Here is a 27,944-nt window from a genome sequence, read left to right as displayed (position 1 = left end):
TGTGCAATTTAGTTTGTGTGTTTCTTGTTTGAAGACCAATAGTGTAATAATCAGGTTCTCTTCTTTATAAGTGTGTATTTGTGTGATATCATATTTGTGCAATTTAGTTTTATTTGTCTGTTTTTTGTTAGCAAAGGGGTAATAGTGTAATTTTTTATATATATATTTTTATATTTATATAGTTTTAAATATTATGATTTATTTGTTTTGTTCAAATGTCTGAGTTAAATTTACAGATAGCGCAGATTGTGTTTCTTTTGTTGGGGGGGGGGGGGGCTGAAGGTGGGGTTCGCCCAGGGAGCCATACACATAGAACTGCGGTAGGATGTGGCCAATTCAATTGAATGGGAGTCAACCTGGAACTGCGGTAGGATGTGGCCAATTCCCATTTCAACTCACGAGTTGAATGGGAGTCAACCTGGAACTGCAGTAGGATGTGGCCAATTCAATTCCCATTTCAACTCACGAGTTGAATGGGAGTCAATTCCAAAAATTCAGAATTGAAACTGAAACAACCCCGACACCCACACATTATAATAATGTAGTAGCAAGATTAATTGACCAAGCTACACACATACATGTACTGCATATTCAACACTACCGGTATGTGTTGTCCAACGTCAACGTGACATCAATTCATTTGATCAATGGGTTTTCTGTGTCAGTCTAGGTGTCTGTATTTATTTACCCATAGTACAGAGGAAGACAGGGAGGTTGATGTCTTCATCACCCGTATCATACCCATAGTACAGAGGAAAAAGACAGGGACGATGATGTTTTCTAAGTCATTCTGTGTGTGTATCTGTTCCCAGGTTATGGCATCGGCATGCTGTGTTTTCTAAGTCATTCTGTGTGTGTATCTGAACCCAGGTTATGGCATCGGCCTGCTGTGTTTTCTAAGTCATTCTGTGTGTGTATCTGAACCCAGGTTATGGCATCGGCCTGCGCCAGAACTCTCCCCTGTCCTCTAACATCTCAGAGCTGGTGAGCCAGTACAAGTCAGACGGCTTCATGGATATGCTGCATGACAAGTGGTACAAGGTGGTGCCCTGTGGAAAACGGAGCTTCGCCGTCACTGAGGTAATGTACATCATACTACTTTAATATTAATGAAATACAGTAGCTTGCGAAAGTATTCACCCCCCTTGGCATTTTTCCTATTTTGTTGCCTTACAACCTGGAATTAAAATTGATTTTTTGGGGGGGTTTGTATCATTTCATTTACACAACATGCCTACCACTTTGAAGACGCAAAATATTTTTTATTGTGAAAACAAACAAGAAATAAGCCTAAAAAACGGATAACTTGAGCGTGCATAACTATCCCCCCCCCCAAGTCAATACTTTGTAGAGCCACGTTTTGCAGCAATTACAGCTGCAAGTCTCTTGGGTTATGTCTCTGTAAGCTTGGCACATCTAGCCACTGGGATTTTTGCCCATTTTTCAAGGCAAAACTGCTCCAGCTCCTTCAAGTTGGATGGGTTCCGCTGGTGTACAGAAATCTTTAAGTCATACCACAGATTCTCAATTGGATTGAGGTCTGGGCTTTGACTAGGCCATTTCAAAACATTTAAATGTTTCCCCTTAAACCACTCGAGTGTTGCTTTAGCAGTATGCTTATGGTCATTGTCCTAGTGGAAGGTGAACCTCTGTCCCAGTCTCAAATCTCTGGAAGACTGAAACAGGTTTCCCTCAAGAATTTCCCTGTATTTAGCGCCATCCATCATTCCTTTAATTCTGACCAGTTTCCCAGTCCCTGTCGATGAAAAACATCCCCACAGCCTGATGCTGCCATCACCATGCTTCACTGTGGGGATGGTGTTCTCGGGGTGATGAGAGGTGTTGGGTTTGTGCCAGACATAGCGTTTTCCTTGATGGTCTAAAAGCTACATTTTAGTCTCATCTGACCATCTGACCAGTTTATATGAAATATAAAATATATTGTGATTTGTTTAACACTTTTTTGGTTACTACATGATTCCATGTGTTATTTCATAGTTTTGATGTCTTCACTATTATTCTGTAATGTAGGAAACAGTACAAATAAATAAAAACCCTCTTCCATACGTTTGGGGGGTCTCCCACATCCCACAAGCCCAGCTCTGTGGAGTGTACAGCTTAAAGTGGTCCTATGGATAGATACTCCAATCTCCACTGTGGAGCTTTGCAGCTCCTTCAGGGTTATCTTTGGTCTCTTTGTTGCCTCTCTGATTAATACCCTCCTTGCCTGGTCCGTGAGTTTTGGTGGGCGGCTCTCTCTTGGCAGGTTTGTTGTGGTGCCATATTCTTTCACTTTTTTAATAATAGAGTTGATGGCGCTCCGTGAGATTTTCAAAGTTTTGGATATTTTTTATAACCCAACCCTGATCTGTACTTCTCAACAACTTTGTCCCTGACCTGTTTGCTTGGTGGTGTTGCAGACTCAGAACACGTGTATATATACTAAGATCATGTGACAGATCATGTGATACTTAGCTTGCACACAGGTGGACTTTATTTAACTAGTTATGTGACTTCTGAAGGTAATTGGTTGCACCAGATCTTATTTACGGGCTTCATAGCAAAGGGGTGAATGCATATGCACTCATCACTTTTCCGTTTGTAATTTTGTAATTTTTAGATTTTTTTAGATTCTTTTTATTTCGCTTCACTGATTTGGGTTATTTAGTGTTCGGTTTCCGTTTTATAAAATTTTCAAATTTTGGTCATACTTCCGCTGTCCCGGTAAATTTCAACAGATGGCGAATGGAATCTTATTGCAAATGTACAAAACATCAACAATCACGACCGGGCCATTTCTCCTAAACGGAAACAAGATGGCGTCGAGGCCTCAACATTTTTTGACAATTTTTCTGGGATTAAAGGTCAAAAATGAAAATAGAGCGCTAATTTGACTGCTTCGCGTCAAAGTACAGGAACCTATGGTGTCAGGAAAAAAAACAGCCATTTATCTATCGTAATTTAAGAGAAATTGTACAATATACAATTGGTGATGGTCAAAGAAATGTGTTTTTTTCCCCAAAAAGTTACATATCCAGTTGCGACGTGTTCAGACCAATCCGTTAAGGTGGGTTTCGGAGCACTGCGTGATTTCTGTGATTTTCTGTGATTTTCTGAAATCACACACACTCATTCAACCCTCTGTAAATCAGTCAGTTCTTAACGTAAAGACTTTAAACTCAGGATTCTGTAAAAGACTACCCCAATGAGGATATTTATTTACTTTTAACTTCCTGTGCCAACTGGAAGTGGCTTTAATTGGGGGACACAGGGGCTGCTTCGAAGGGTTAAAAAAGTCACATCTTTCCAAAACTTCATATGTGTGACTAGGTAACCCTCATGAACTGTAAATCAGTCATTTCTCCCATCAGATTTCCAAGAAAAGCTCACACACACACACACACACACACACACACACACACACACACACACACACACACACACACACACACACACACACACACACACACACACACACACACACACACACACACACACACACACACACACACACACACAGCAAGGACGGAGTGACATAGTGTGGGGCTTACAGACACACAGAGCCTGCAATAGTTACCTTTGTTCGAACTATCAAACAACCATCAGACCGAGAGCTCTGAAACTTTAGAAACCTGTTCTAGAGCTGAAGTCGATAGTGCACAGTGAGTTATGTAGCTCTAGAAGGTTCTCAAACCAAGAAACAGCTTCGTACATTTGCAATAACTTCAATTCATTTTGACCATCACAAAAATTATGACATTTAGAAAAGTCCCAGAGTCGCAAGATTAGGTGCATTGAAACCGCCTCGGCCCATAGAGACAGACCCTAACATTTCTGTTCGATAGCTCATTCAAGGACCCCGTAGCAACGCACGGAAATGTGGATTTTCAGCACCAATTAACCTGTTAGGGCTAGGGGGCAGCATTTGCACATCTGGATAAAAAAAATGTACCCGATTTAATCTGGTTACTAATCCTACCCAGTAACTAGAATATGCATATACTTATTATATATGGATAGAAAACACTCTAAAGTTTCTAAAACTGTTTGAATGGTGTCTGTGAGTATAACAGAACTCATTTGGCAGGCAAAACCCTGAGACATTTTCTGACAGGAAGTGGATACCTGATGTGTTGTATTACCTTTAAACCTATCCCATTGAAAAACACAGGGGCTGAGGAATATTTTGGCACACCTATTGCTTCCACTAGATGTCACCAGCCTTTACAAAGTGTTTTGAGTCTTCTGGAGGGAGATCTGACCGAACAAGAGCCATGGAACGATGATGTCCCATTAGACACCTGGCGCGCGAGTTCATGTTGGGTACCCTCGTTCCAATACGTTATAAAAGAGTATGCATTCGTCCACCTTGAATATTATTCATGTTCTGGTTAAAAAAGGCCCTAATGATTTATGCTATACAACGTTTGACATGTTTGAACGAACGTAAATATATTTTTTCCCCTCGTTCATGACGAGAAGTCCGGCTGGCTTAGATCATGTGCTAACAAGACGGAGATTTTTGGACATAAATGATGAGCTTTTTTGAACAAAACTACATTCGTTATGGACCTGTGATACCTGGAAGTGACATCTGATGAAGAGAATCAAAGGTAATGGATTATTTACATAGTATTTTCGATTTTAGATCTCCCCAACATGACGTCTAGTCTGTATCGCAACGCGTATTTTTCTGGGCGCAGTGCTCAGATTATTGCAAAGTGTGATTTCCCAGTAAGGTTATTTTTAAATCTGGCAAGTTGATTGCGTTCAAGAGATGTAAATCTATAATTCTTTAAATGACAATATAATATTTTACCAATGTTTTCTAATTTTAATTATTTAATTTGTGACGCTGACTTGACTGCCGGTTATTGGAGGGAAACGATTTCCTCAACATCAATGCCATAGTAAAACGCTGTTTTTGGATATAAATATGAACTTGATAGAACTAAAAATGCATGCATTGTCTAACATAATGTCCTAGGAGTGTCATCTGATGGAGATTGTAAAAGGTTAGTGCATCATTTTAGCTGGTTTTATGGTTTTGGTGACCCTGTCTTTGAATTGACAAAACATTACACACAACTCTTGTAAATGTACTGTCCTAACATACTCTAAATTTATGCTTTCGCCGTAAAACCTTTTTGAAATCGTAAAACGTGGTTAGATTAAGGAGATGTTTATCTTTCAAAGGGTGTAAAATAGTTGTATGTTTGAAAAATTTGAATTTTGACATTTATTTGGATTCAAATTTGCCGCTCTTGAAATGCACCTGCTGTTGATGGAGTGCACCACGGGTGGCACGCTAGCGTCCCACCTAGCCCATAGAGGTTAAGGTTGCTGCTCGGGCTCCAAATGACCTATTGAGCTGAAATTATGTCAGAACTGGACCCGCAGCTAGAACGTAACTACGTGTTTTATGTTTTTATTATGGTTTAAACAGAAGGCGCTGTGAATTATGGGCCAGCTCTGAAATATGTGATAGTTGGCTTCTATACGAGTTGGAAAAAGTGGGTGTGGTGTCAGTTTGTATCAGTTTGGTGTCAGAATGATATCTAATTGACTGATGGACGGTGACTTGCTGGCTGACTTTAGTCCATTTGCAATATGTTTAAACAGTGATGGACCATCACCAAATTGACATTCTGAAATCAACACCAACAAGCGATGGAGAGGAACCAGAATCACTGCCTGGCCATCCCGAGTTCATCGGGCCAGTCAATTTCACATTCCTGCAGTATTTTTGAGCATGTCAAATTCTTGATGGTCAATGCCCTTTGAAACATATAACAAGTGGACAGCCTGGTGATTGGAACAGGTTACCAGGAGCACATTTTTAAATATATTTTTGAATGCCTTTAGGGGGGTGCAAGGGGTCCACGGTTGGGTAGGGAGCACCCCCCACCCGTGCCCATCCAATAGGGGGCGCCCCTGGTCATTTTGGACTTTTTTTTAAAATCATTAAAAAACGTGAGAGTCCCACTTCTCTCATGTCACCATCGAGCGATGGAGAGGAACGACTATCACTGCCCAGCCATCCCGAGTTCATCGTGCCAGTCAATTTTGCATTTCTGCAGTATTTTTGAGCATGTCAAATTTGTGATGATAAATGCCCATTGAAACATATTGCAAATGGACAGAACATTTGCAATAAGATTCAACAGTGTAAAAACATCACCAAATGGACATGATGAAATCAACACAACGAGCGATGGAGAGGAACCACTATCACTGCCCGGCCATCCCGAGTTCATCAGCCCAGTCAATTTTGCATTTCTGCAGTATTTTTGAGCATGTCAAATTTGTGATGGTAAATGCCCATTGAAACATATTGCAAATGGACAGCTGTGCACCTGGTGATTGGAATGGGTTACCAGAAGCACATTTTTTAAATGTTTTTTTTAATGCCTTTAGGGGGCAGCAAGGAGTCTATGGTTGGGTATGGAGCACCCCCCACCCGTTCCCATCTAGTAGGGAGCCCTGGTCATTTTGGATGTTTTTCCAAAAATTGTTCAAAAACAACAGAGTCCCACTTATCCCTCATCATACATGACAAATAGACCATCTAGGTTGATTCATGACTTAACATAGTGCTATATATAATTTGGGCAGTATAAATGCCATTTGGACATGGTTCACTGACTTTTGGGTTCGGAAACCGACTTCCTATGATCGTACATGACAAATTGACATGACATTCTGATTTGGCACTTTCAATACTTTCATATTGCATTTGGACATTTCTTATAGCATTTGGCAATGGTTCACTGACTTTGACTTCCTATGATATCATAAAGCAAATGGACAAAAAAATATGCCTTATGGACAAGTAAAAAAAATATGACAATAAAATATGACAAAAGTATGTTCATACAGTTCTTATACATGTATAATTGACCAACAAATTGAAAGAATTTCCTGTGGAGCGCGCTCACCATCTATTGGATTTTTGCTTTGTGACACTGTGTGACACATTTGCCATAAGCTTTGAATGAACTGCCGTCCATTTGAGTGGTATTGTACATCATGTATATGTTTCGTACGGTGCCAATATGTTCCCATTTTATTTTTGTCCATTTCAGGGGGGTATTCCCTTACATGAAATCCACATAAAAATCCATTTAAATTACAGGTTGTAATGCAACAAAATAGGAAATGCGCCAAGGGGATTGAATACTTTTGCAAGGCACTGTGCGTCACACTACTTCAATATGAATGAAATACATGGCAGTAGTAAATCACCTCCATCAGTCTGTGTTTATTTGTGCGTTTTGAAGTCTTAATGATGGAGTCCATTAAAAATGATGGAAGCTTACTAAAAATGGGCATAAATAATAGATGCTGTAGTAATAGTGATGTGTAATATTGTATAGTGATGTGTAATATTGTATAGTGATGTGTAATAGTGTGTAGTGATGAGTAATAGTGTGTAGTGATGTGTAATATTGTATAGTGATGTGTAATATTGTATAGTGATGTGTAATAGTGTGTAGTGATGAGTAATATGGTATAGTGATGTGTAATAGTGTGTAGTGATGTGTAATAGTGTATAGTGATGTGTAATATTGTATAGTGATGTGTAATATTGTGTAGTGATGTGTAATATTGTATAGTGATGTGTAATAGTGTGTAGTGATGTGTAATAGTGATGTGTAATAGTGTATAGTGATGTGTAATATTGTATTGTGATGTGTAATAGTGTATAGTGATGTGTAATAGGGTATAGTGATGTGTAATAGTGTATAGTGATGTGTAATATTGTGTAGTAATGTGTAATAGTGTATAGTGATGTGTAATAGTGTATAGTGATGTGTAATAGTGTATTGTGATGTGTAATAGTGTATAGGGATGTGTAATGGTGTACGGTGATGTGTAATACAGTATAGTGATGTGTAACAGTGTACAGTGATGTATAGTAGTGTATAGTGATCTGTAATTGTGTATAGTGTACAGTGGACTGTAATAGTGATGTGTATAGTGATGTGGGATAGTGTATAGTGATGTGAAATAGTGTGTAGTGATGTGCAATTGTGATGTGTAGTAATGTATAGTGATGTGTAATAATGTATAGTGATGTGTAATATTGATGTGTAATAGTGTATAGTGATGTGAAATAGTGTATAGTGATGTGTACAGTGGACTGTAATAGTGATGTGTACAGCGATGGGTAGTAGTGTATGTTGTATAGTGAAGTGTAATATTGTATAGTGATGTGTAATAGTGTATAGTAATGTGTAATGGCGTATAGTGATGTGGTATAGAGATGTGCAATAGTGTATAGTGATGTGTAATAGTGTGTAGTGATGTGGTATAGAGATGTGAAATAGTGTATATTTATGTGTAATAGTGTATAGTGATGTGTAATAGTGTATAGTGATGTGTAATAGTGATGTGTAATAATGTATAGTGATGTGTAATATTGTATAGTGATGTGTAATATTGATGCGTAATATTGTATAGTGATGTGTAATATTGTATAGTGATGTGTAATAGTGTGTGTAATAGTGTATAGTGATGTGTAATAGTGTATAGTGATGTGTAATATTGTATAGGGATGTGTAATAGTGTATAGTGATGTGTAATAGTGTATAGTGATGTGTAATATTGTATAGGGATGTGTAATAGTGTATAGTGATGTGTAATAGTGTATAGTGATGTGTAAAAGTGTATAGTGATGTGTAAAAGTGTACAGTGATGTGTAATACAGCATTGTGATGTGTAATATTGATGTGTGATAGTGATTTGTAATAGTGTATAGTGATGTGTAATAGTGTATAGTGATGTGTAAAAGTGTACAGTGATGTGTAAAAGTGTACAGTGATGTGTAATACAGCATTGTGATGTGTAATAGTGTATAGTGATGTGTAATAGTGTATAGTGATGTGTAATATTGTATTGTGATGTGTAATAGTGTATAGTGATGTGTAATAGTGTGTAGTGATGTGTAATACAGTATAGTGATGTGTAATGGTGTAAGGTGATGTGTAATACAGTATAGTGATGTGTAACAGTGTACAGTGATGTATAGTAGTGTATAGTGATCTGTAATTGTGTATAGTGATGTGTAGTAGTGTATAGTGATGTGTAATAGTGTATAGTGATGTGTAATAGGGTATAGTGATGTGTAATAGGTTGTAGTGATGTGTAATAGTGTATAGTGATGTGTAATAGTGTATAGTGATGTGTAATAGGGTGTAGTGATGTGTATAGTGTACAGTGATGTTTAGTAGTGTATAGTGATGTTTAGTAGTGTATAGTGATGTGTAATATTATATAGTGATGTGTAATATTGTATAGTGATGTGTAATATTGTATAGTGATGTGTAATATTGTATAGTGATGTGTAATAGTGTGTGTAATAGTGTATAGTGATGTGTAATATTGTATAGTGATGTGTAATATTGTATAGTGATGTGTAATATTGTGTAGTGATGTGTGATATTATATAGTAATGTGTAATATTGTATAGTGATGTGTAATAGGGTGTAGTGATGTGTAATAGTGTGTATTGATGTGTAATAGTGTATAGGGATGTGTAATAGGGTATAGTGATGTGTAATAGTGTGTAGTGATGTGTAATAGTGTATAGGGATGTGTAATAGGGTATAGTGATGTGTAATAGTGTGTAGTGATGTGTAATAGTGTATAGGGATGTGTAATAGGGTATAGTGATGTGTAATAGTGTGTAGTGATGTGTAATAGTGTATAGTGATGTGTAATAGGGTATAGTGATGTGTAATAGTGTGTAGTGATGTGTAATAGTGTATAGTGATGTGTAATAGTGATGTGTAATAGTGTATAGTGATGTGTAATATGGTATAGTGATGTGTAATAGTGATGTGTAATAGTGTATAGTGATGTGTAATAGTGATGTGTAATAGGGTATAGTGATGTGTAATAGTGTATAGTGATGTGTAATAGTGTATAGTGATGTGTAATAGTGTATAGTGATGTGTAATAGTGTGTAGTGATGTGTAATAGTGTATAGTGATGTGTAATAGTGTATAGGGATGTGCTGCTGAACGAAATTACATTAAATAAATCCTGTTTTTGGCTCTATTCTCTTCAGACCGTTTTAATGGGACATACATATACTGATGCTGTCTGTCTGTCTGTCTGTCTTGTCTTGTCTTGTCTTGTCTTGTCTTGTCTTGTCTTGTCTTGTCTCTTTCCAGACCTTACAAATGGGCATAAAGCATTTCTCAGGCCTGTTTTTGATGCTGTGTGTCGGGCTGGTTCTGTCTCTCCTCACCACCCTGGCTGAACACATCATCTACCGCTTTGTCATACCCAGAGTCAAGGACCCCAAGTTCAAGTATTGGCTGCATACTAGTCAGGTAATGCCGGGCATACACTACACTACTTGCAAAATCATAACATTGCTGAGCCTCTCACATTACGCAAACATCTTTCCTGTAGTTTTTTGTTGTTGTCTTGTTTACATACTGTTGCTCACACTATACATTGTGGCACAGACAGGTGGTTACACACTACAAGATTAATCACTTGGTCATGAGGATTCTCAATGCCACTTTATATGATGTTTTCTTAACCTACATTACTCATCTCATATGTATATACTGTACTCCATACCATCTACTGCATCTTGCCATCCTGACGTAATGTATCACTAGCCACCTTAAACAATGCTGCTTCATATGTTTTCATACCCTACAATACTCATCTCATATGTATATACTGTACTCTATAACATCTACTGCATCTTGCCTATGCCGTTCAGCCATCACTCATTCATATATTTTTATGTACATATTCGTATTCATTCCTTTACACTTGTGTGTACAAGGTAGTTGTGGAATTGGTAGATTACTTGTTAGATATTACTGCATGGTCGGAACTAGAAGCACAAGCATTTCGCTACACTTGCATTAACACCTGCTAACCATGTGTATGTGACAAATAAATTTGATTTGATTTTACCACCGTGTCTCTATAAAACAATTATGTGATGATGTGATTAGATTGTTGATGTAGCAACAAGGAGCTGTGGCTCAAAGCCGTCTCAGAAGCGTTTTCAGTAAGACATTCACGCTTGCCATACAGAGTCAATACATTTTGAATTGAATGACAGTGCTTGTTAACTTCAGAGTTGAAAGGACTTTTGGACACTTTGGCTTTGGTTAGAAAAGTACAGCGTGCATCTCTGACCTGCTCACATTAACCGAGCAACGATACGGACATTTTGTCTCCGATATCAAAACACTTTGTGTAGTGTACACCCAGGGCTCTAAAGTACGACCTATTGGGTAGCACAAGCAATCATACATTTTTAGCGACAAAATAATTATCCAATAAAAAACTCAATGCGTAACAATATTTAGCCAAATCACTCTCAAATCAAGACAGGCTGATATATTGTTTGTGTGGTGTGTTTCTAATATCTGGTGTGTTTCTAATATCTGGTGTGTTTCTAATGTCTGGTGTGTTTCTGTCTGGTGTGTTTCTAATATCTGGTGTGTTTCCAATGTCTGGTGTGTTTCTAATATCTGGTGTGTTTCCAATGTCTGGTGTGTTTCTAATATCTGGTGTGTTTCTGTCTGGTGTGTTTCTGTCTGGTGTGTTTCTAATATCTGGTGTGTTTCTAATATCTGGTGTATTTCTAATGTCTGGTGTGTTGCTAATATCTGGTGTGTTTCTGACTGGTATGTTTCTAATATCTGGTGTGTTTCTAATATCTGGTTTGTTTCTGTCTGGTGTGTTTCTAATATCTGGTGTGTTTCTAATGTCTGGTGTGTTTCTGTCTGGTGTGTTTCTAATATCTGGTGTGTTTCCAATGTCTGGTGTGTTTCTAATATCTGGTGTGTTTCTGTCTGGTGTGTTTCTAATATCTGGTGTGTTTCTGTCTGGTGTGTTTCTGTCTGGTGTGTTTCTGTCTGGTGTGTTTCTAATATCTGGTGTGTTTCTAATATCTGGTGTGTTTCTGTCTGGTGTGTTTCTAATGTCTGGTGTGTTTCTGACTGGTGTGTTTCTAATGTCTGGTGTGTTTCTGACTGGTGTGTTTCTAATGTCTGGTGTGTTTCTAATATCTGGTGTGTTTCTAATATCTGGTGTGTTTCTGTCTGGTGTGTTTCTAATATCTGGTGTGTTTCTAATGTCTGGTGTGTTTCTGACTGGTGTGTTTCTAATGTCTGGTGTGTTTCTAATATCTGGTGTGTTTCTGTCTGGTGTGTTTCTGTCTGGTGTGTTTCTAATATCTGGTGTGTTTCTAATATCTGGTGTATTTCTAATGTCTGGTGTGTTGCTAATATCTGGTGTGTTTCTAATATCTGGTTTGTTTCTGTCTGGTGTGTTTCTAATATCTGGTGTGTTTCTAATGTCTGGTGTGTTTCTGTCTGGTGTGTTTCTAATATCTGGTGTGTTTCCAATGTCTGGTGTGTTTCTAATATCTGGTGTGTTTCCAATGTCTGGTGTGTTTCTAATATCTGGTGTGTTTCCAATGTCTGGTGTGTTTCTAATATCTGGTGTGTTTCTAATATCTGGTGTGTTTCTGTCTGGTGTGTTTCTGTCTGGTGTGTTTCTGTCTGGTGTGTTTCTAATATCTGGTGTGTTTCTAATGTCTGGTGTGTTTCCAATGTCTGGTGTGCTTCTAATGTCTGGTGTGTTTCTAATGTCTGGTGTGTTTCTGTCTGGTGTGTTTCTAATATCTGGTGTGTTTCTGTCTGGTGTGTTTCTGTCTGGTGTGTTTCTAATATCTGGTGTGTTTCTAATGTTTGGTGTGTTTCTAATATCTGGTGTGTTTCTGTCTCGTGTGTTTCTAATATCTGGTGTGTTTCCAATGTCTGGTGTGTTTCTAATATCTGGTGTGTTTCTAATATCTGGTGTGTTTCTGTCTGGTGTGTTTCTGTCTAGTGTGTTTCTAATATCTGGTGTGTTTCTAATATCTGGTGTGTTTCTACTGTCTGGTGTGTTTCTAATATCTGGTGTGTTGCTAATATCTGGTGTGTATCTAATATCTGGTGTGTTTCTGTCTGGTGTGTTTCTAATATCTGGTGTGTTTCTAATATCTAGTGTGTTTCTAATATCTAGTGTGTTTCTAATATCTGGTGTGTTTCTAATATCTGGTGTGTTGCTAATATCTGGTGTGTATCTAATATCTGGTGTGTTTCTGTCTGGTGTGTTTCTAATATCTGGTGTGTTTCTGTCTGGTGTGTTTCTAATATCTAGTGTGTTTCTACTGTCTGGTGTGTTTCTAATATCTGGTGTGTTTCTAATATCTAGTGTGTTTCTAATATCTAGTGTGTTTCTAATATCTGGTGTGTTTCTAATATCTGGTGTGTTGCTAATATCTGGTGTGTATCTAATATCTGGTGTGTTTCTGTCTGGTGTGTTTCTAATATCTGGTGTGTTTCCAATGTCTGGTGTGTTTCTAATATCTGGTGTGTTTCTGTCTGGTGTGTTTCTGTCTGGTGTGTTTCTAATATCTGGTGTGTTTCTAATGTCTGGTGTGTTTCTAATATCTGGTGTGTTTCTGTCTGGTGTGTTTCTGTCTGGTGAGTTTCTAATATCTGGTGTGTTTCTAATGTCTGGTGTGTTTCTAATATCTGGTGTGTTTCTGTCTGGTGTGTTTCTGTCTGGTGTGTTTCTAATATCTGGTGTGTTTCTAATGTCTGGTGTGTTTCTGTCTGGTGTGTTTCTAATATCTGGTGTGTTTCCAATGTCTGGTGTGTTTCTAATATCTGGTGTGTTTCTGTCTGGTGTGTTTCTGTCTGGTGTGTTTCTGTCTGGTGTGTTTCTGTCTGGTGTGTTTCTAATATCTGGTGTGTTTCTGTCTGGTGTGTTTCTAATATCTGGTGTGTTTCTAATGTCTGGTGTGTTTCTGACTGGTGTGTTTCTAATGTCTGGTGTGTTTCTAATATCTGGTGTGTTTCTGTCTGGTGTGTTTCTGTCTGGTGTGTTTCTAATGTCTGGTGTGTTTCTAATATCTGGTGTGTTTCTGTCTGGTGTGTTTCTGTCTGGTGTGTTTCTAATATCTGGTGTGTTTCTAATGTCTGGTGTGTTTCTGTCTGGTGTGTTTCTAATATCTGGTGTGTTTCCAATGTCTGGTGTGTTTCTAATATCTGGTGTGTTTCCAATGTCTGGTGTGTTTCTAATATCTGGTGTGTTTCCAATGTCTGGTGTGTTTCTAATATCTGGTATGTTTCTGTCTGGTGTGTTTCTGTCTGGTGTGTTTCTAATATCTGGTGTGTTTCTAATATCTGGTGTGTTGCTAATATCTGGTGTGTATCTAATATCTGGTGTGTTTCTGTCTGGTGTGTTTCTAATATCTGGTGTGTTTCCAATGTCTGGTGTGTTTCTAATATCTGGTGTGTTTCTGTCTGGTGTGTTTCTGTCTGGTGTGTTTCTAATATCTGGTGTGTTTCTAATGTCTGGTGTGTTTCTAATATCTGGTGTGTTTCTGTCTGGTGTGTTTCTGTCTGGTGAGTTTCTAATATCTGGTGTGTTTCTGTCTGGTGTGTTTCTGTCTGGTGAGTTTCTAATATCTGGTGTGTTTCTGTCTGGTGTGTTTCTGTCTGGTGTGTTTCTATCTGGTGTGTTTCTAATGTCGGGTGTGTTTCTAATATCTGGTGTGTTTCTAATGTCTGGTGTGTTTCTAATGTCTGGTGTGTTTCTAATATCTGGTGTGTTTCTAATGTCTGGTGTGTTTCTAATATCTGGTGTGTTTCTAATGTCTGGTGTGTTTCTAATATCTGGTGTGTTTCTAATGTCTGGTGTGTTTCTAATGTCTGGTGTGTTTCTAATATCTGGTATGTTTCTGTCTGGTGTGTTTCTGTCTGGTGTGTTTCTAATATCTGGTGTGTTTCTAATGTCTGGTGTGTTTCCAATGTCTGGTGTGCTTCTAATGTCTGGTGTGCTTCTAATGTCTGGTGTGTTTCCAATGTCTGGTGTGCTTCTAATGTCTGGTGTGTTTCTAATGTCTGGTGTGTTTCTAATATCTGGTGTGTTTCTGTCTGGTGTGTTTCTAATGTCTGGTGTGTTTCTAATATCTGGTGTGTTTCTAATGTCTGGTGTGTTTCTGTCTGGTGTGTTTCTGTCTGGTGTGTTTCTAATATCTGGTGTGTTTCTAATGTCTGGTGTGTTTCCAATGTCTGGTGTGTTTCTAATGTCTGGTGTGTTTCTAATGTCTGGTGTGTTTCTGTCTGGTGTGTTTCTGTCTGGTGTGTTTCTAATATCTGGTGTGTTTCCAATGTCTGGTGTGCTTCTAATGTCTGGTGTGTTTCTAATGTCTGGTGTGTTTCTGTCTGGTGTGTTTCTAATATCTGGTGTGTTTCTGTCTGGTGTGTTTCTGTCTGGTGTGTTTCTAATATCTGGTGTGTTTCTAATGTTTGGTGTGTTTCTAATATCTGGTGTGTTTCTGTCTCGTGTGTTTCTAATATCTGGTGTGTTTCCAATGTCTGGTGTGTTTCTAATATCTGGTGTGTTTCTAATATCTGGTGTGTTTCTGTCTGGTGTGTTTCTGTCTAGTGTGTTTCTAATATCTGGTGTGTTTCTAATATCTGGTGTGTTTCTACTGTCTGGTGTGTTTCTAATATCTGGTGTGTTGCTAATATCTGGTGTGTATCTAATATCTGGTGTGTTTCTGTCTGGTGTGTTTCTAATATCTGGTGTGTTTCTAATATCTAGTGTGTTTCTAATATCTAGTGTGTTTCTAATATCTGGTGTGTTTCTAATATCTGGTGTGTTGCTAATATCTGGTGTGTATCTAATATCTGGTGTGTTTCTGTCTGGTGTGTTTCTAATATCTGGTGTGTTTCTGTCTGGTGTGTTTCTAATATCTAGTGTGTTTCTACTGTCTGGTGTGTTTCTAATATCTGGTGTGTTTCTAATATCTAGTGTGTTTCTAATATCTAGTGTGTTTCTAATATCTGGTGTGTTTCTAATATCTGGTGTGTTGCTAATATCTGGTGTGTATCTAATATCTGGTGTGTTTCTGTCTGGTGTGTTTCTAATATCTGGTGTGTTTCCAATGTCTGGTGTGTTTCTAATATCTGGTGTGTTTCTGTCTGGTGTGTTTCTGTCTGGTGTGTTTCTAATATCTGGTGTGTTTCTAATGTCTGGTGTGTTTCTAATATCTGGTGTGTTTCTGTCTGGTGTGTTTCTGTCTGGTGAGTTTCTAATATCTGGTGTGTTTCTGTCTGGTGTGTTTCTGTCTGGTGAGTTTCTAATATCTGGTGTGTTTCTGTCTGGTGTGTTTCTGTCTGGTGTGTTTCTATCTGGTGTGTTTCTAATGTCGGGTGTGTTTCTAATATCTGGTGTGTTTCTAATGTCTGGTGTGTTTCTAATGTCTGGTGTGTTTCTAATATCTGGTGTGTTTCTAATGTCTGGTGTGTTTCTAATATCTGGTGTGTTTCTAATGTCTGGTGTGTTTCTAATATCTGGTGTGTTTCTAATGTCTGGTGTGTTTCTAATGTCTGGTGTGTTTCTAATATCTGGTATGTTTCTGTCTGGTGTGTTTCTGTCTGGTGTGTTTCTAATATCTGGTGTGTTTCTAATGTCTGGTGTGTTTCCAATGTCTGGTGTGCTTCTAATGTCTGGTGTGCTTCTAATGTCTGGTGTGTTTCCAATGTCTGGTGTGCTTCTAATGTCTGGTGTGTTTCTAATGTCTGGTGTATTTCTAATATCTGGTGTGTTTCTGTCTGGTGTGTTTCTAATGTCTGGTGTGTTTCTAATATCTGGTGTGTTTCTAATATCTGGTATGTTTCTGTCTGGTGTGTTTCTGTCTGGTGTGTTTCTAATATCTGGTGTGTTTCTAATGTCTGGTGTGTTTCCAATGTCTGGTGTGCTTCTAATGTCTGGTGTGTTTCTAATGTCTGGTGTGTTTCTGTCTGGTGTGTTTCTGTCTGGTGTGTTTCTAATATCTGGTGTGTTTCTGTCTGGTGTGTTAGTAATATCTGGTGTGTTTCCAATGTCTGGTGTGTTTCTAATATCTGGTGTGTTTCTAATATCTGGTGTGTTTCTGTCTGGTGTGTTTCTGTCTAGTGTGTTTCTAATATCTGGTGTGTTTCTAATATCTGGTGTGTTTCTAATGTCTGGTGTGTTTCTAATATCTGGTGTGTTTCTGTATGGTGTGTTTCTAATGTCTGGTGTTTTTCTATCTGGTGTGTTTCTAATGTCTGGTGTGTTTCTAATGTCTGGTGTGTTTCTAATATCTGGTGTGTTTCTAATGTCTGGTGTGTTTCTAATGTCTGGTGTGTTTCCAATGTCTGGTGTGTTTCTGACTGGTGTGTTTCTAATGTCTGGTGTGTTTCTAATATCTGGTGTGTTTCTGTCTGGTGTTTTTCTGTCTGGTGAGTTTCTAATATCTGGTGTGTTTCTGTCTGGTGTGTTTCTGTCTGGTGTGTTTCTAATATCTGGTGTGTTTCTAATGTCTGGTGTGTTTCTAAAGTCTGGTGTGTTTCTGTATGGTGTGTTTCTAATGTCTGGTGTGTTTCTATCTGGTGTGTTTCTAATGTCGGGTGTGTTTCTAATATCTGGTGTGTTTCTAATGTCTGGTGTGTTTCTAATGTCTGGTGTGTTTCTAATATCTGGTGTGTTTCTAATGTCTGGTGTGTTTCTAATATCTGGTGTGTTTCGGTCTGGTGTGTTTCTAATGTCTGGTGTGTTTCGGTCTGGTGTGTTTCTAATGTCTGGTGTGTTTCTAATATCTGGTGTGTTTCTAATGTCTGGTGTGTTTCCAATGTCTGGTGTGTTTCTAATGTCTGGTGTGTTTCTGTCTGGTGTGTTTCTAATGTCTGGTGTGTTTCTAATATCTGGTGTGTTTCTGTCTGGTGTGTTTGTAATATCTGGTGTGTTTCTAATGTTTGGTGTGTTTCTAATATCTGCTGTGTTTCTGTCTGGTGTGTTTCTAATATCTGGTGTGTTTCTGTCTGGTGTGTTTCTAATATCTGGTGTGTTTCCAATGTCTGGTGTGTTTCTAATATCTGGTGTGTTTCTAATATCTGGTGTGTTTCTGTCTGGTGTGTTTCTGTCTAGTGTGTTTCTAATATCTGGTGTGTTTGTAATATCTGGTGTGTTTCTAATGTCTGGTGTGTTTCTAATATCTGGAGTGTTTCTGTCTGGTGTGTTTCTAATATCTGGTGTATTTCTAATGTCTGGTGTGTTTCTAATGTCTGGTGTGTTTCTAATATCTGGTGTGTTGCTGTCTGGTGTGTTTCTGTCTGGTGAGTTTCTAATATCTGGTGTGTTTCTAATATCTGGTGTGTTTCTGTCTGGTGTGTTCCTAATTTCTGGTGTGTTTCTAATATCTAGTGTGTTTCTGTCTGGTGTGTTTCTAATATCTGGTGTGTTTCTAATATCTGGTGTGTTTCTAATGTCTGGTGTTTTTCTAATATCTGGTGTGTTTCTATCCGGTGTGTTTCTGTATGGTGTGTTTCTAATGTCTGGTTTGTTTCTATCTGGTGTGTTTCTAATGTCTGGTGTGTTTCTAATATCTGGTGTGTTTCTAATATCTGGTGTGTTTCTAATGTCTGGTGTGTTTCTGTCTGGTGTGTTTCTGTCTGGTGTGTTTCTGTCTGGCGTGTTTCTATTGTCTGGTGTGTTTCTATCTGGTCTGTTTCTAATGTCGGGTGTGTTTCTAATATCTGGTGTGTTTCTAATGTCTGGTGTGTTTCTAATGTCTGGTGTGTTTCTAATATCTGGTGTGTTTCTGTCTGGTGTGTTTCTGTCTGGTGAGTTTCTAATATCTGGTGTGTTTCTGTCTGGTGTGTTTCTGTCTGGTGTGTTTCTAATATCTGGTGTGTTTCTAATATCTGGTGTGTTTCTAATGTCTGGTGTGTTTCTAATATCTGGTGTGTTTCTGTATGGTGTGTTTCTAATGTCTGGTGTGTTTCTATCTGGTGTGTTTCTAATGTCGGGTGTGTTTCTAATATCTGGTGTGTTTCTAATGTCTGGTGTGTTTCTAATGTCTGGTGTGTTTCTAATATCTGGTGTGTTTCTGTCTGGTGTGTTTCTGTCTGGTGAGTTTCTAATATCTGGTGTGTTTCTAATATCTGGTGTGTTTCTGTCTGGTGTGTTCCTAATTTCTGGTGTGTTTCTAATATCTAGTGTGTTTCTGTCTGGTGTGTTTCTAATATCTGGTGTGTTTCTAATATCTGGTGTGTTTCTAATGTCTGGTGTGTTTCTAATATCTGGTGTGTTTCTATCTGGTGTGTTTCTGTCTGGTGTGTTTCTAATATCTGGTGTGTTTCTAATATCTGGTGTGTTTCTAATGTCTGGTGTGTTTCTAATGTCTGGTGTGTTTCTGTATGGTGTGTTTCTAATGTCTGGTTTGTTTCTATCTGGTGTGTTTCTAATGTCGGGTGTGTTTCTAATATCTGGTGTGTTTCTAACCTGTTGGGTCTAGGGGGCAGCATTTGCACGTCTGGATAAAAAAAATGTACCCGATTTAATCTGGTTACTAATCCTACCCAGTAACTAGAATATGCATATACTTATTATATATGGATAGAAAACACTCTAAAGTTTCCAAAACTGTTTGAATGGTGTCTGTGAGTATAACAGAACTCATTTGGCAGGCAAAACCCTGAGACATTTTCTGACAGGAAGTGGATACCTGATGTGTTGTATTGACTTTAAACCTATCCCATTGAAAAACACAGGGGTTTAGGAATATTTTGGCACTTCCTATTGCTTCCACTAGATGTCACCAGCCTTTACAAAGTGTTTTGAGTCTTCTGGAGGGAGATCTGACCGAACAAGAGCCATGGAACGATGATGTCCCATTAGACACCTGGCGCGCTAGTTCATGTTGGGTACCCTCGTTCCAATACGTTATAAAAGAGTATGCATTCGTCCACCTTGAATATTATTCATGTTCTGGTTAAAAAAGGCCCTAATGATTTATGCTATACAACGTTTGACATGTTTGAACGAACGGAAATATATTTTTTCCCCTCGTTCATGACGAGAAGTCCGGCTGGCTTACATCATGTGCTAACGAGACGGAGATTTTTGGACATAAATGATGAGCTTTTTTGAACAAAACTACATTCGTTATGGACCTGTGATACCTGGAAGTGACATCTGATGAAGAGAATCAAAGGTAATGGATTATTTACATAGTATTTTCGATTTTAGATCTCCCCAACATGACGTCTAGTCTGTATCGCAACGCGTATTTTTCTGGGCGCAGTGCTCAGATTATTGCAAAGTGTGATTTCCCAGTAAGGTTATTTTTAAATCTGGCAAGTTGATTGCGTTCAAGAGATGTAAATCTATAATTCTTTAAATGACAATATCATATTTTACCAATGTTTTCTAATTTTAATTATTTAATTTGTTACGCTGACTTGACTGCCGGTTATTGGAGGGAAACGATTTCCTCAACATCAATGCCATAGTAAAACGCTGTTTTTGGATATAAATATGAACTTGATAGAACTAAAAATGCATGCATTGTCTAACATAATGTCCTAGGAGTGTCATCTGATGGAGATTGTAAAAGGTTAGTGCATCATTTTAGCTGGTTTTATGGTTTTGGTGACCCTGTCTTTGACTTGACAAAACATTACACACAACTCTTGTAAATGTACTGTCCTAACATACTCTAAATTTATGCTTTCGCCGTAAAACCTTTTTGAAATCGTAAAACGTGGTTAGATTAAGGAGATGTTTATCTTTCAAATGGTGTAAAATAGTTGTATTTTTGAAAAATTTGAATTTTGACATTTATTTGGATTCAAATTTGCCGCTCTTGAAATGCACCTGCTGTTGATGGAGTGCACCACAGGTGGCACGCTAGCGTCCCACCTAGCCCCAAGAGGCTAATATCTGGTGTGTTTCTAATGTCTGGTGTGTTTCTGTCTGGTGTGTTTCTGTATGGTGTCTCTAATGTCTGGTGTGTTTCTAATATCTGGTGTGTTTCCAATGTCTGGTGTGTTTCTAATATCTGGTGTGTTTCTGTCTGGTGTGTTTCTGTCTGGCGTGTTTCTATTGTCTGGTGTGTTTCTATCTGGTCTGTTTCTAATGTCGGGTGTGTTTCTAATATCTGGTGTGTTTCTAATGTCTGGTGTGTTTCTAATGTCTGGTGTGTTTCTAATATCTGGTGTGTTTCTGTCTGGTGTGTTTCTGTCTGGTGAGATTCTAATATCTGGTGTGTTTCTGTCTGGTGTGTTTCTGTCTGGTGTGTTTCTAATATCTGGTGTGTTTCTAATATCTGGTGTGTTTCTAATGTCTGGTGTGTTTCTAATATCTGGTGTGTTTCTGTATGGTGTGTTTCTAATGTCTGGTGTGTTTCTATCTGGTGTGTTTCTAATGTCGGGTGTGTTTCTAATATCTGGTGTGTTTCTAATGTCTGGTGTGTTTCTAATGTCTGGTGTGTTTCTAATATCTGCTGTGTTTCTAATGTCTGGTGTGTTTCTAATATCTGGTGTGTCTGTCTGGTGTGTTTCTAATATCTGGTGTATTTCTAATGTCTGGTGTGTTTCTAATGTCTGGTGTGTTTCTAATGTCTGGTGTGTTTCTGTCTGGTGTGTTTCTGTCTGGTGTGTTTCTAATATCTAGTGTGTTTCTGTCTGGTGTGTTTCTAATATCTGGTGTGTTTCTAATGTTTGGTGTGTTTCTAATATCTGCTGTGTTTCTGTCTGGTGTGTTTCTAATATCTGGTGTGTTTCCAATGTCTGGTGTGTTTCTAATATCTGGTGTGTTTCTATTATCTGGTGTGTTTCTCTCTGGTGTGTTTCTGTCTAGTGTGTTTCTAATATCTGGTGTGTTTCTAATATCTGGTGTGTTTCTAATGTCTGGTGTGTTTCTAATATCTGTTGTGTTTCTGTATGGTGTGTTTCTAATGTCTGGTGTGTTTCTATCTGGTGTGTTTCTAATGTCGGGTGTGTTTCTTATATCTGGTGTGTTTCTAATGTCTGGTGTGTTTCTAATGTCTGGTGTGTTTCTAATATCTGGTGTGTTTCCAATGTCTGGTGTGTTTCTGACTGGTGTGTTTCTAATGTCTGGTGTGTTTCTGTCTGGTGTGTTTCTAATGTCTGGTGTGTTTCTAATATCTGGTGTGTTTCTGTCTGGTGTGTTTCTGTCTGGTGAGTTTCTAATATCTGGTGTGTTTCTGTCTGGTGTGTTTCTGTCTGGTGTGTTTCTAATATCTGGTGTGTTTCTAATGTCTGGTGTGTTTCTAAAATCTGGTGTGTTTCTGTATGGTGTGTTTCTAATGTCTGGTGTGTTTCTATCTGGTGTGTTTCTAATGTCGGGTGTGTTTCTAATATCTGGTGTGTTTCTAATGTCTGGTGTGTTTCTAATATCTGGTGTGTGTCTGTCTGGTGTGTTTCTAATATCTGGTGTATTTCTAATGTCTGGTGTGTTTCTAATGTCTGGTGTGTTTCTAATGTCTGGTGTGTTTCTAATGTCTGGTGTGTTTCTAATATCTGGTATGTTTCTGTCTGGTGTGTTTCTAATATCTGGTGTGTTTCTAATGTCTGGTGTGTTTCCAATGTCTGGTGTGCTTCTAATGTCTGGTGTGTTTCTAATGTCGGGTGTGTTTCTAATATCTGGTGTGTTTCTAATGTCTGGTGTGTTTCTGTCTGGTGTGTTTCTAATATCTGGTGTGTTTCTAATATCTGGTGTGTTTCTAATATCTGGTGTGTTTCTAATGTCTGGTGTGTTTCCAATGTCTGGTGTGTTTCTGTCTGGTGTGTTTCTAATATCTGGTGTGTTTCCAATGTCTGGTGTGTTTCTAATATCTGGTGTGTTTCTAATATCTGGTGTGTTTCTGTCTGGTGTGTTTCTGTCTAGTGTGTTTCTAATATCTGGTGTGTTTCTAATATCTGGTGTGTTTCTACTGTCTGGTGTGTTTCTAATATCTGGTGTCGTTGGGGCTAAGCTGGGGCATCTGGTGTGTCATGCGGGGCTGCGGGGAGATGGGCCAGTCTGGTGTGTTTCTAATATCTGGTGTGTTTCTGCGGGGCAATATCTGGTGTGTTTCTGTCTGGTGTGTTTCTGTCTGGCGTGTTTCTATTGTCTGGTGTGTTTCTATCTGGTCTGTTTCTAATGTCGGGTGTGTTTCTAATATCTGGTGTGTTTCTAATGTCTGGTGTGTTTCTAATGTCTGGTGTGTTTCTAATATCTGGTGTGTTTCTGTCTGGTGTGTTTCTGTCTGGTGAGTTTCTAATATCTGGTGTGTTTCTGTCTGGTGTGTTTCTGTCTGGTGTGTTTCTAATATCTGGTGTGTTTCTAATATCTGGTGTGTTTCTAATGTCTGGTGTGTTTCTAATATCTGGTGTGTTTCTGTATGGTGTGTTTCTAATGTCTGGTGTGTTTCTATCTGGTGTGTTTCTAATGTCGGGTGTGTTTCTAATATCTGGTGTGTTTCTAATGTCTGGTGTGTTTCTAATGTCTGGTGTGTTTCTAATATCTAGTGTGTTTCTAATGTCTGGTGTGTTTCTAATATCTGGTGTGTTTCTAATGTCTGGTGTGTTTCTAATATCTGGTGTGTCTGTCTGGTGTGTTTCTAATATCTGGTGTATTTCTAATGTCTGGTGTGTTTCTAATGTCTGGTGTGTTTCTAATGTCTGGTGTGTTTCTGTCTGGTGTGTTTCTGTCTGGTGTGTTTCTAATATCTGGTGTGTTTCTGTCTGGTGTGTTTCTAATATCTGGTGTGTTTCTAATGTTTGGTGTGTTTCTAATATCTGCTGTGTTTCTGTCTGGTGTGTTTCTAATATCTGGTGTGTTTCCAATGTCTGGTGTGTTTCTAATATCTGGTGTGTTTCTAATATCTGGTGTGTTTCTCTCTGGTGTGTTTCTGTCTAGTGTGTTTCTAATATCTGGTGTGTTTCTAATATCTGGTGTGTTTCTAATGTCTGGTGTGTTTCTAATATCTGTTGTGTTTCTGTATGGTGTGTTTCTAATGTCTGGTGTGTTTCTATCTGGTGTGTTTCTAATGTCGGGTGTGTTTCTTATATCTGGTGTGTTTCTAATGTCTGGTGTGTTTCTAATGTCTGGTGTGTTTCTAATATCTGGTGTGTTTCCAATGTCTGGTGTGTTTCTGACTGGTGTGTTTCTAATGTCTGGTGTGTTTCTGTCTGGTGTGTTTCTAATGTCTGGTGTGTTTCTAATATCTGGTGTGTTTCTGTCTGGTGTGTTTCTGTCTGGTGAGTTTCTAATATCTGGTGTGTTTCTGTCTGGTGTGTTTCTGTCTGGTGTGTTTCTAATATCTGGTGTGTTTCTAATGTCTGGTGTGTTTCTAAAATCTGGTGTGTTTCTGTATGGTGTGTTTCTAATGTCTGGTGTGTTTCTATCTGGTGTGTTTCTAATGTCGGGTGTGTTTCTAATATCTGGTGTGTTTCTAATGTCTGGTGTGTTTCTAATATCTGGTGTGTGTCTGTCTGGTGTGTTTCTAATATCTGGTGTATTTCTAATGTCTGGTGTGTTTCTAATGTCTGGTGTGTTTCTAATGTCTGGTGTGTTTCTAATGTCTGGTGTGTTTCTAATATCTGGTATGTTTCTGTCTGGTGTGTTTCTAATATCTGGTGTGTTTCTAATGTCTGGTGTGTTTCCAATGTCTGGTGTGCTTCTAATGTCTGGTGTGTTTCTAATGTCGGGTGTGTTTCTAATATCTGGTGTGTTTCTAATGTCTGGTGTGTTTCTGTCTGGTGTGTTTCTAATATCTGGTGTGTTTCTAATATCTGGTGTGTTTCTAATATCTGGTGTGTTTCTAATGTCTGGTGTGTTTCCAATGTCTGGTGTGTTTCTAATGTCTGGTGTGTTTCTAATGTCTGGTGTGTTTCTAATGTCTGGTGTGTTTCTAATGTCTGGTGTGTTTCTAATATCTGGTGTGTTTCTGTCTGGTGTGTTTGTAATGTTTGGTGTGTTTCTAATATCTGCTGTGTTTCTGTCTGGTGTGTTTCTAATATCTGGTGTGTTTCCAATGTCTGGTGTGTTTCTAATATCTGGTGTGTTTCTAATGTCTGCTGTGTTTCTGCCTGGTGTGTTTCTCTCTGGTGTGTTTCTAATATCTGGTGTGTTTCTAATATCTGGTGTGTTTCTAATGTCTGGTGTGTTTCTAATATCTGGTGTGTTGCTAATATCTGGTGTGTTTCTAATATCTGGAGTGTTTCTGTCTGGTGTGTTTCTAATATCTGGTGTGTTTCTGTCTGGTGTGTTTCTAATGTCTGGTGTGTTTCTAATATCTGGTGTGTTTCTAATATCTGGTGTGTTTCTGTCTGGTGTGTATCTAATATCTGGTGTATTTCTAATGTCTGGTGTGTTTCTGTCTGGTGTGTTTCTAATATCTGGTGTGTTTCTAATATCTGGTGTGTTTCTAATATCTGGTGTGTTTCTAATGTCTGGTGTGTTTCTAATGTCTGGTGTGTTTCTGTCTGGTGTGTTTCTAATGTCTGGTGTGTTTCTAATATCTGGTGTGTTTCTGTCTGGTGTGTTTCTGTCTGGTGAGTTTCTAATATCTGGTGTGTTTCTGTCTGGTGTGTTTCTGTCTGGTGTGTTTCTAATATCTGGTGTGTTTCTAATGTCTGGTGTGTTTCTAAAATCTGGTGTGTTTCTGTATGGTGTGTTTCTAATGTCTGGTGTGTTTCTATCTGGTGTGTTTCTAATGTCGGGTGTGTTTCTAATATCTGGTGTGTTTCTAATGTCTGGTGTGTTTCTAATATCTGGTGTGTGTCTGTCTGGTGTGTTTCTAATATCTGGTGTATTTCTAATGTCTGGTGTGTTTCTAATGTCTGGTGTGTTTCTAATGTCTGGTGTGTTTCTAATATCTGGTGTGTTTCCAATGTCTGGTGTGTTTCTGTCTGGTGTGTTTCTAATGTCTGGTGTGTTTCTGTCTGGTGTGTTTCTAATGTCTGGTGTGTTTCTAATATCTGGTGTGTTTCTGTCTGGTGTGTTTCTGTCTGGTGAGTTTCTAATATCTGGTGTGTTTCTGTCTGGTGTGTTTCTGTCTGGTGTGTTTCTAATATCTGGTGTGTTTCTAATGTCTGGTGTGTTTCTAAAATCTGGTGTGTTTCTGTATGGTGTGTTTCTAATGTCTGGTGTGTTTCTATCTGGTGTGTTTCTAATGTCGGGTGTGTTTCTAATATCTGGTGTGTTTCTAATGTCTGGTGTGTTTCTAATATCTGGTGTGTGTCTGTCTGGTGTGTTTCTAATATCTGGTGTATTTCTAATGTCTGGTGTGTTTCTAATGTCTGGTGTGTTTCTAATGTCTGGTGTGTTTCTAATGTCTGGTGTGTTTCTAATATCTGGTGTGTTTCTGTCTGGTGTGTTTCTAATATCTGGTGTGTTTCTAATGTCTGGTGTGTTTCCAATGTCTGGTGTGCTTCTAATGTCTGGTGTGTTTCTAATGTCTGGTGTGTTTCTAATGTCTGGTGTGTTTCTAATGTCTGGTGTGTTTCTGTCTGGTGTGTTTCTAATATCTGGTGTGTTTCTAATATCTGGTGTGTTTCTAATATCTGGTGTGTTTCTAATGTCTGGTGTGTTTCTAATGTCTGGTGTGTTTCTAATATCTGGTGTGTTTCCAATGTCTGGTGTGTTTCTAATATCTGGTGTGTTTCTAATATCTGGTGTGTTTCTGTCTGGTGCGTTTCTGTCTGGTGTGTTTCTAATATCTGGTGTGTTTCTAATATCTGGTGTGTTTCTACTGTCTGGTGTGTTTCTAATATCTGGTGTGTTGCTAATATCTGGTGTGTTTCTAATATCTGGTGTGTTTCTGTCTGGTGTGTTTCTAATATCTGGTGTGTTTCTAATATCTGGTGTGTTTCTAATATCTGGTGTGTTTCTAATGTCTGGTGTGTTTCTAATATCTGGTGTGTTGCTAATATCTGGTGTGTATCTAATATCTGGTGTGTTTCTGTCTGGTGTGTTTCTAATATCTGGTGTGTTTCTGTCTGGTGTGTTTCTAATATCTAGTGTGTTTCTACTGTCTGGTGTGTTTCTAATATCTGGTGTGTTTCTAATATCTAGTGTGTTTCTAATATCTAGTGTGTTTCTAATATCTGGTGTGTTTCTAATATCTGGTGTGTTGCTAATATCTGGTGTGTATCTAATATCTGGTGTGTTTCTGTCTGGTGTGTTTCTAATATCTGGTGTGTTTCCAATGTCTGGTGTGTTTCTAATATCTGGTGTGTTTCTGTCTGGTGTGTTTCTGTCTGGTGTGTTTCTAATATCTGGTGTGTTTCTAATGTCTGGTGTGTTTCTAATATCTGGTGTGTTTCTAATGTCTGGTGTGTTTCTAATATCTGGTGTGTTTCTAATGTCTGGTGTGTTTCTAATGTCTGGTGTGTTTCTAATGTCTGGTGTGTTTCTAATGTCTGGTGTGTTTCTAATATCTGGTGTGTTTCTAATGTCTGGTGTGTTTCTAATGTCTGGTGTGTTTCCAATGTCTGGTGTGTTTCTGACTGGTGTGTTTCTAATGTCTGGTGTGTTTCTAATATCTGGTGTGTTTCTGTCTGGTGTTTTTCTGTCTGGTGAGTTTCTAATATCTGGTGTGTTTCTGTCTGGTGTGTTTCTGTCTGGTGTGTTTCTAATATCTGGTGTGTTTCTAATGTCTGGTGTGTTTCTAAAATCTGGTGTGTTTCTGTATGGTGTGTTTCTAATGTCTGGTGTGTTTCTATCTGGTGTGTTTCTAATGTCGGGTGTGTTTCTAATATCTGGTGTGTTTCTAATGTCTGGTGTGTTTCTAATGTCTGGTGTGTTTCTAATATCTGGTGTGTTTCTAATGTCTGGTGTGTTTCTAATATCTGGTGTGTTTCTAATGTCTGGTGTGTTTCCAATGTCTGGTGTGTTTCTGTCTGGTGTGTTTCTAATATCTGGTGTGTTTCTAATGTCTGGTGTGTTTCTAATATCTGGTGTGTTTCTAATATCTGGTGTGTTTCTGTCTGGTGTGTTTCTGTCTGGTGTGTTTCTAATGTCTGGTGTGTTTCTAATATCTGGTGTGTTTCATGTCTGGTGTGTTTCTAATATCTGGTGTGTTTCTA

The 27,944-nt window shown here is 38.4% G+C and overlaps 1 protein-coding gene across 1 annotated transcript in view; it reads left to right on the top strand.

Annotated features, from left to right (window-relative positions):
- LOC106568587 (glutamate receptor ionotropic, NMDA 3A) overlaps positions 1-27,944 on the top strand; it is a 129,083-nt gene that overhangs the window by 66,866 nt on the left and 34,273 nt on the right. The window contains exons 7-8 of the mRNA XM_045692701.2: positions 929-1,080; positions 10,179-10,340. Coding sequence (XP_045548657.2) covers positions 929-1,080; positions 10,179-10,340 — 314 coding nt within the window. The remainder of the gene's footprint in view (positions 1-928; positions 1,081-10,178; positions 10,341-27,944) is intronic.

Source organism: Salmo salar, chromosome 13, assembly GCF_965601325.2.
Source record: "Salmo salar chromosome 13, fSalSal1, whole genome shotgun sequence".
Lineage (NCBI taxonomy): Eukaryota > Metazoa > Chordata > Actinopteri > Salmoniformes > Salmonidae > Salmo > Salmo salar.
The sequence above is the reverse complement of the archived record's forward strand: the minus strand, read 5'-3'. Positions and strand labels throughout refer to the sequence as shown.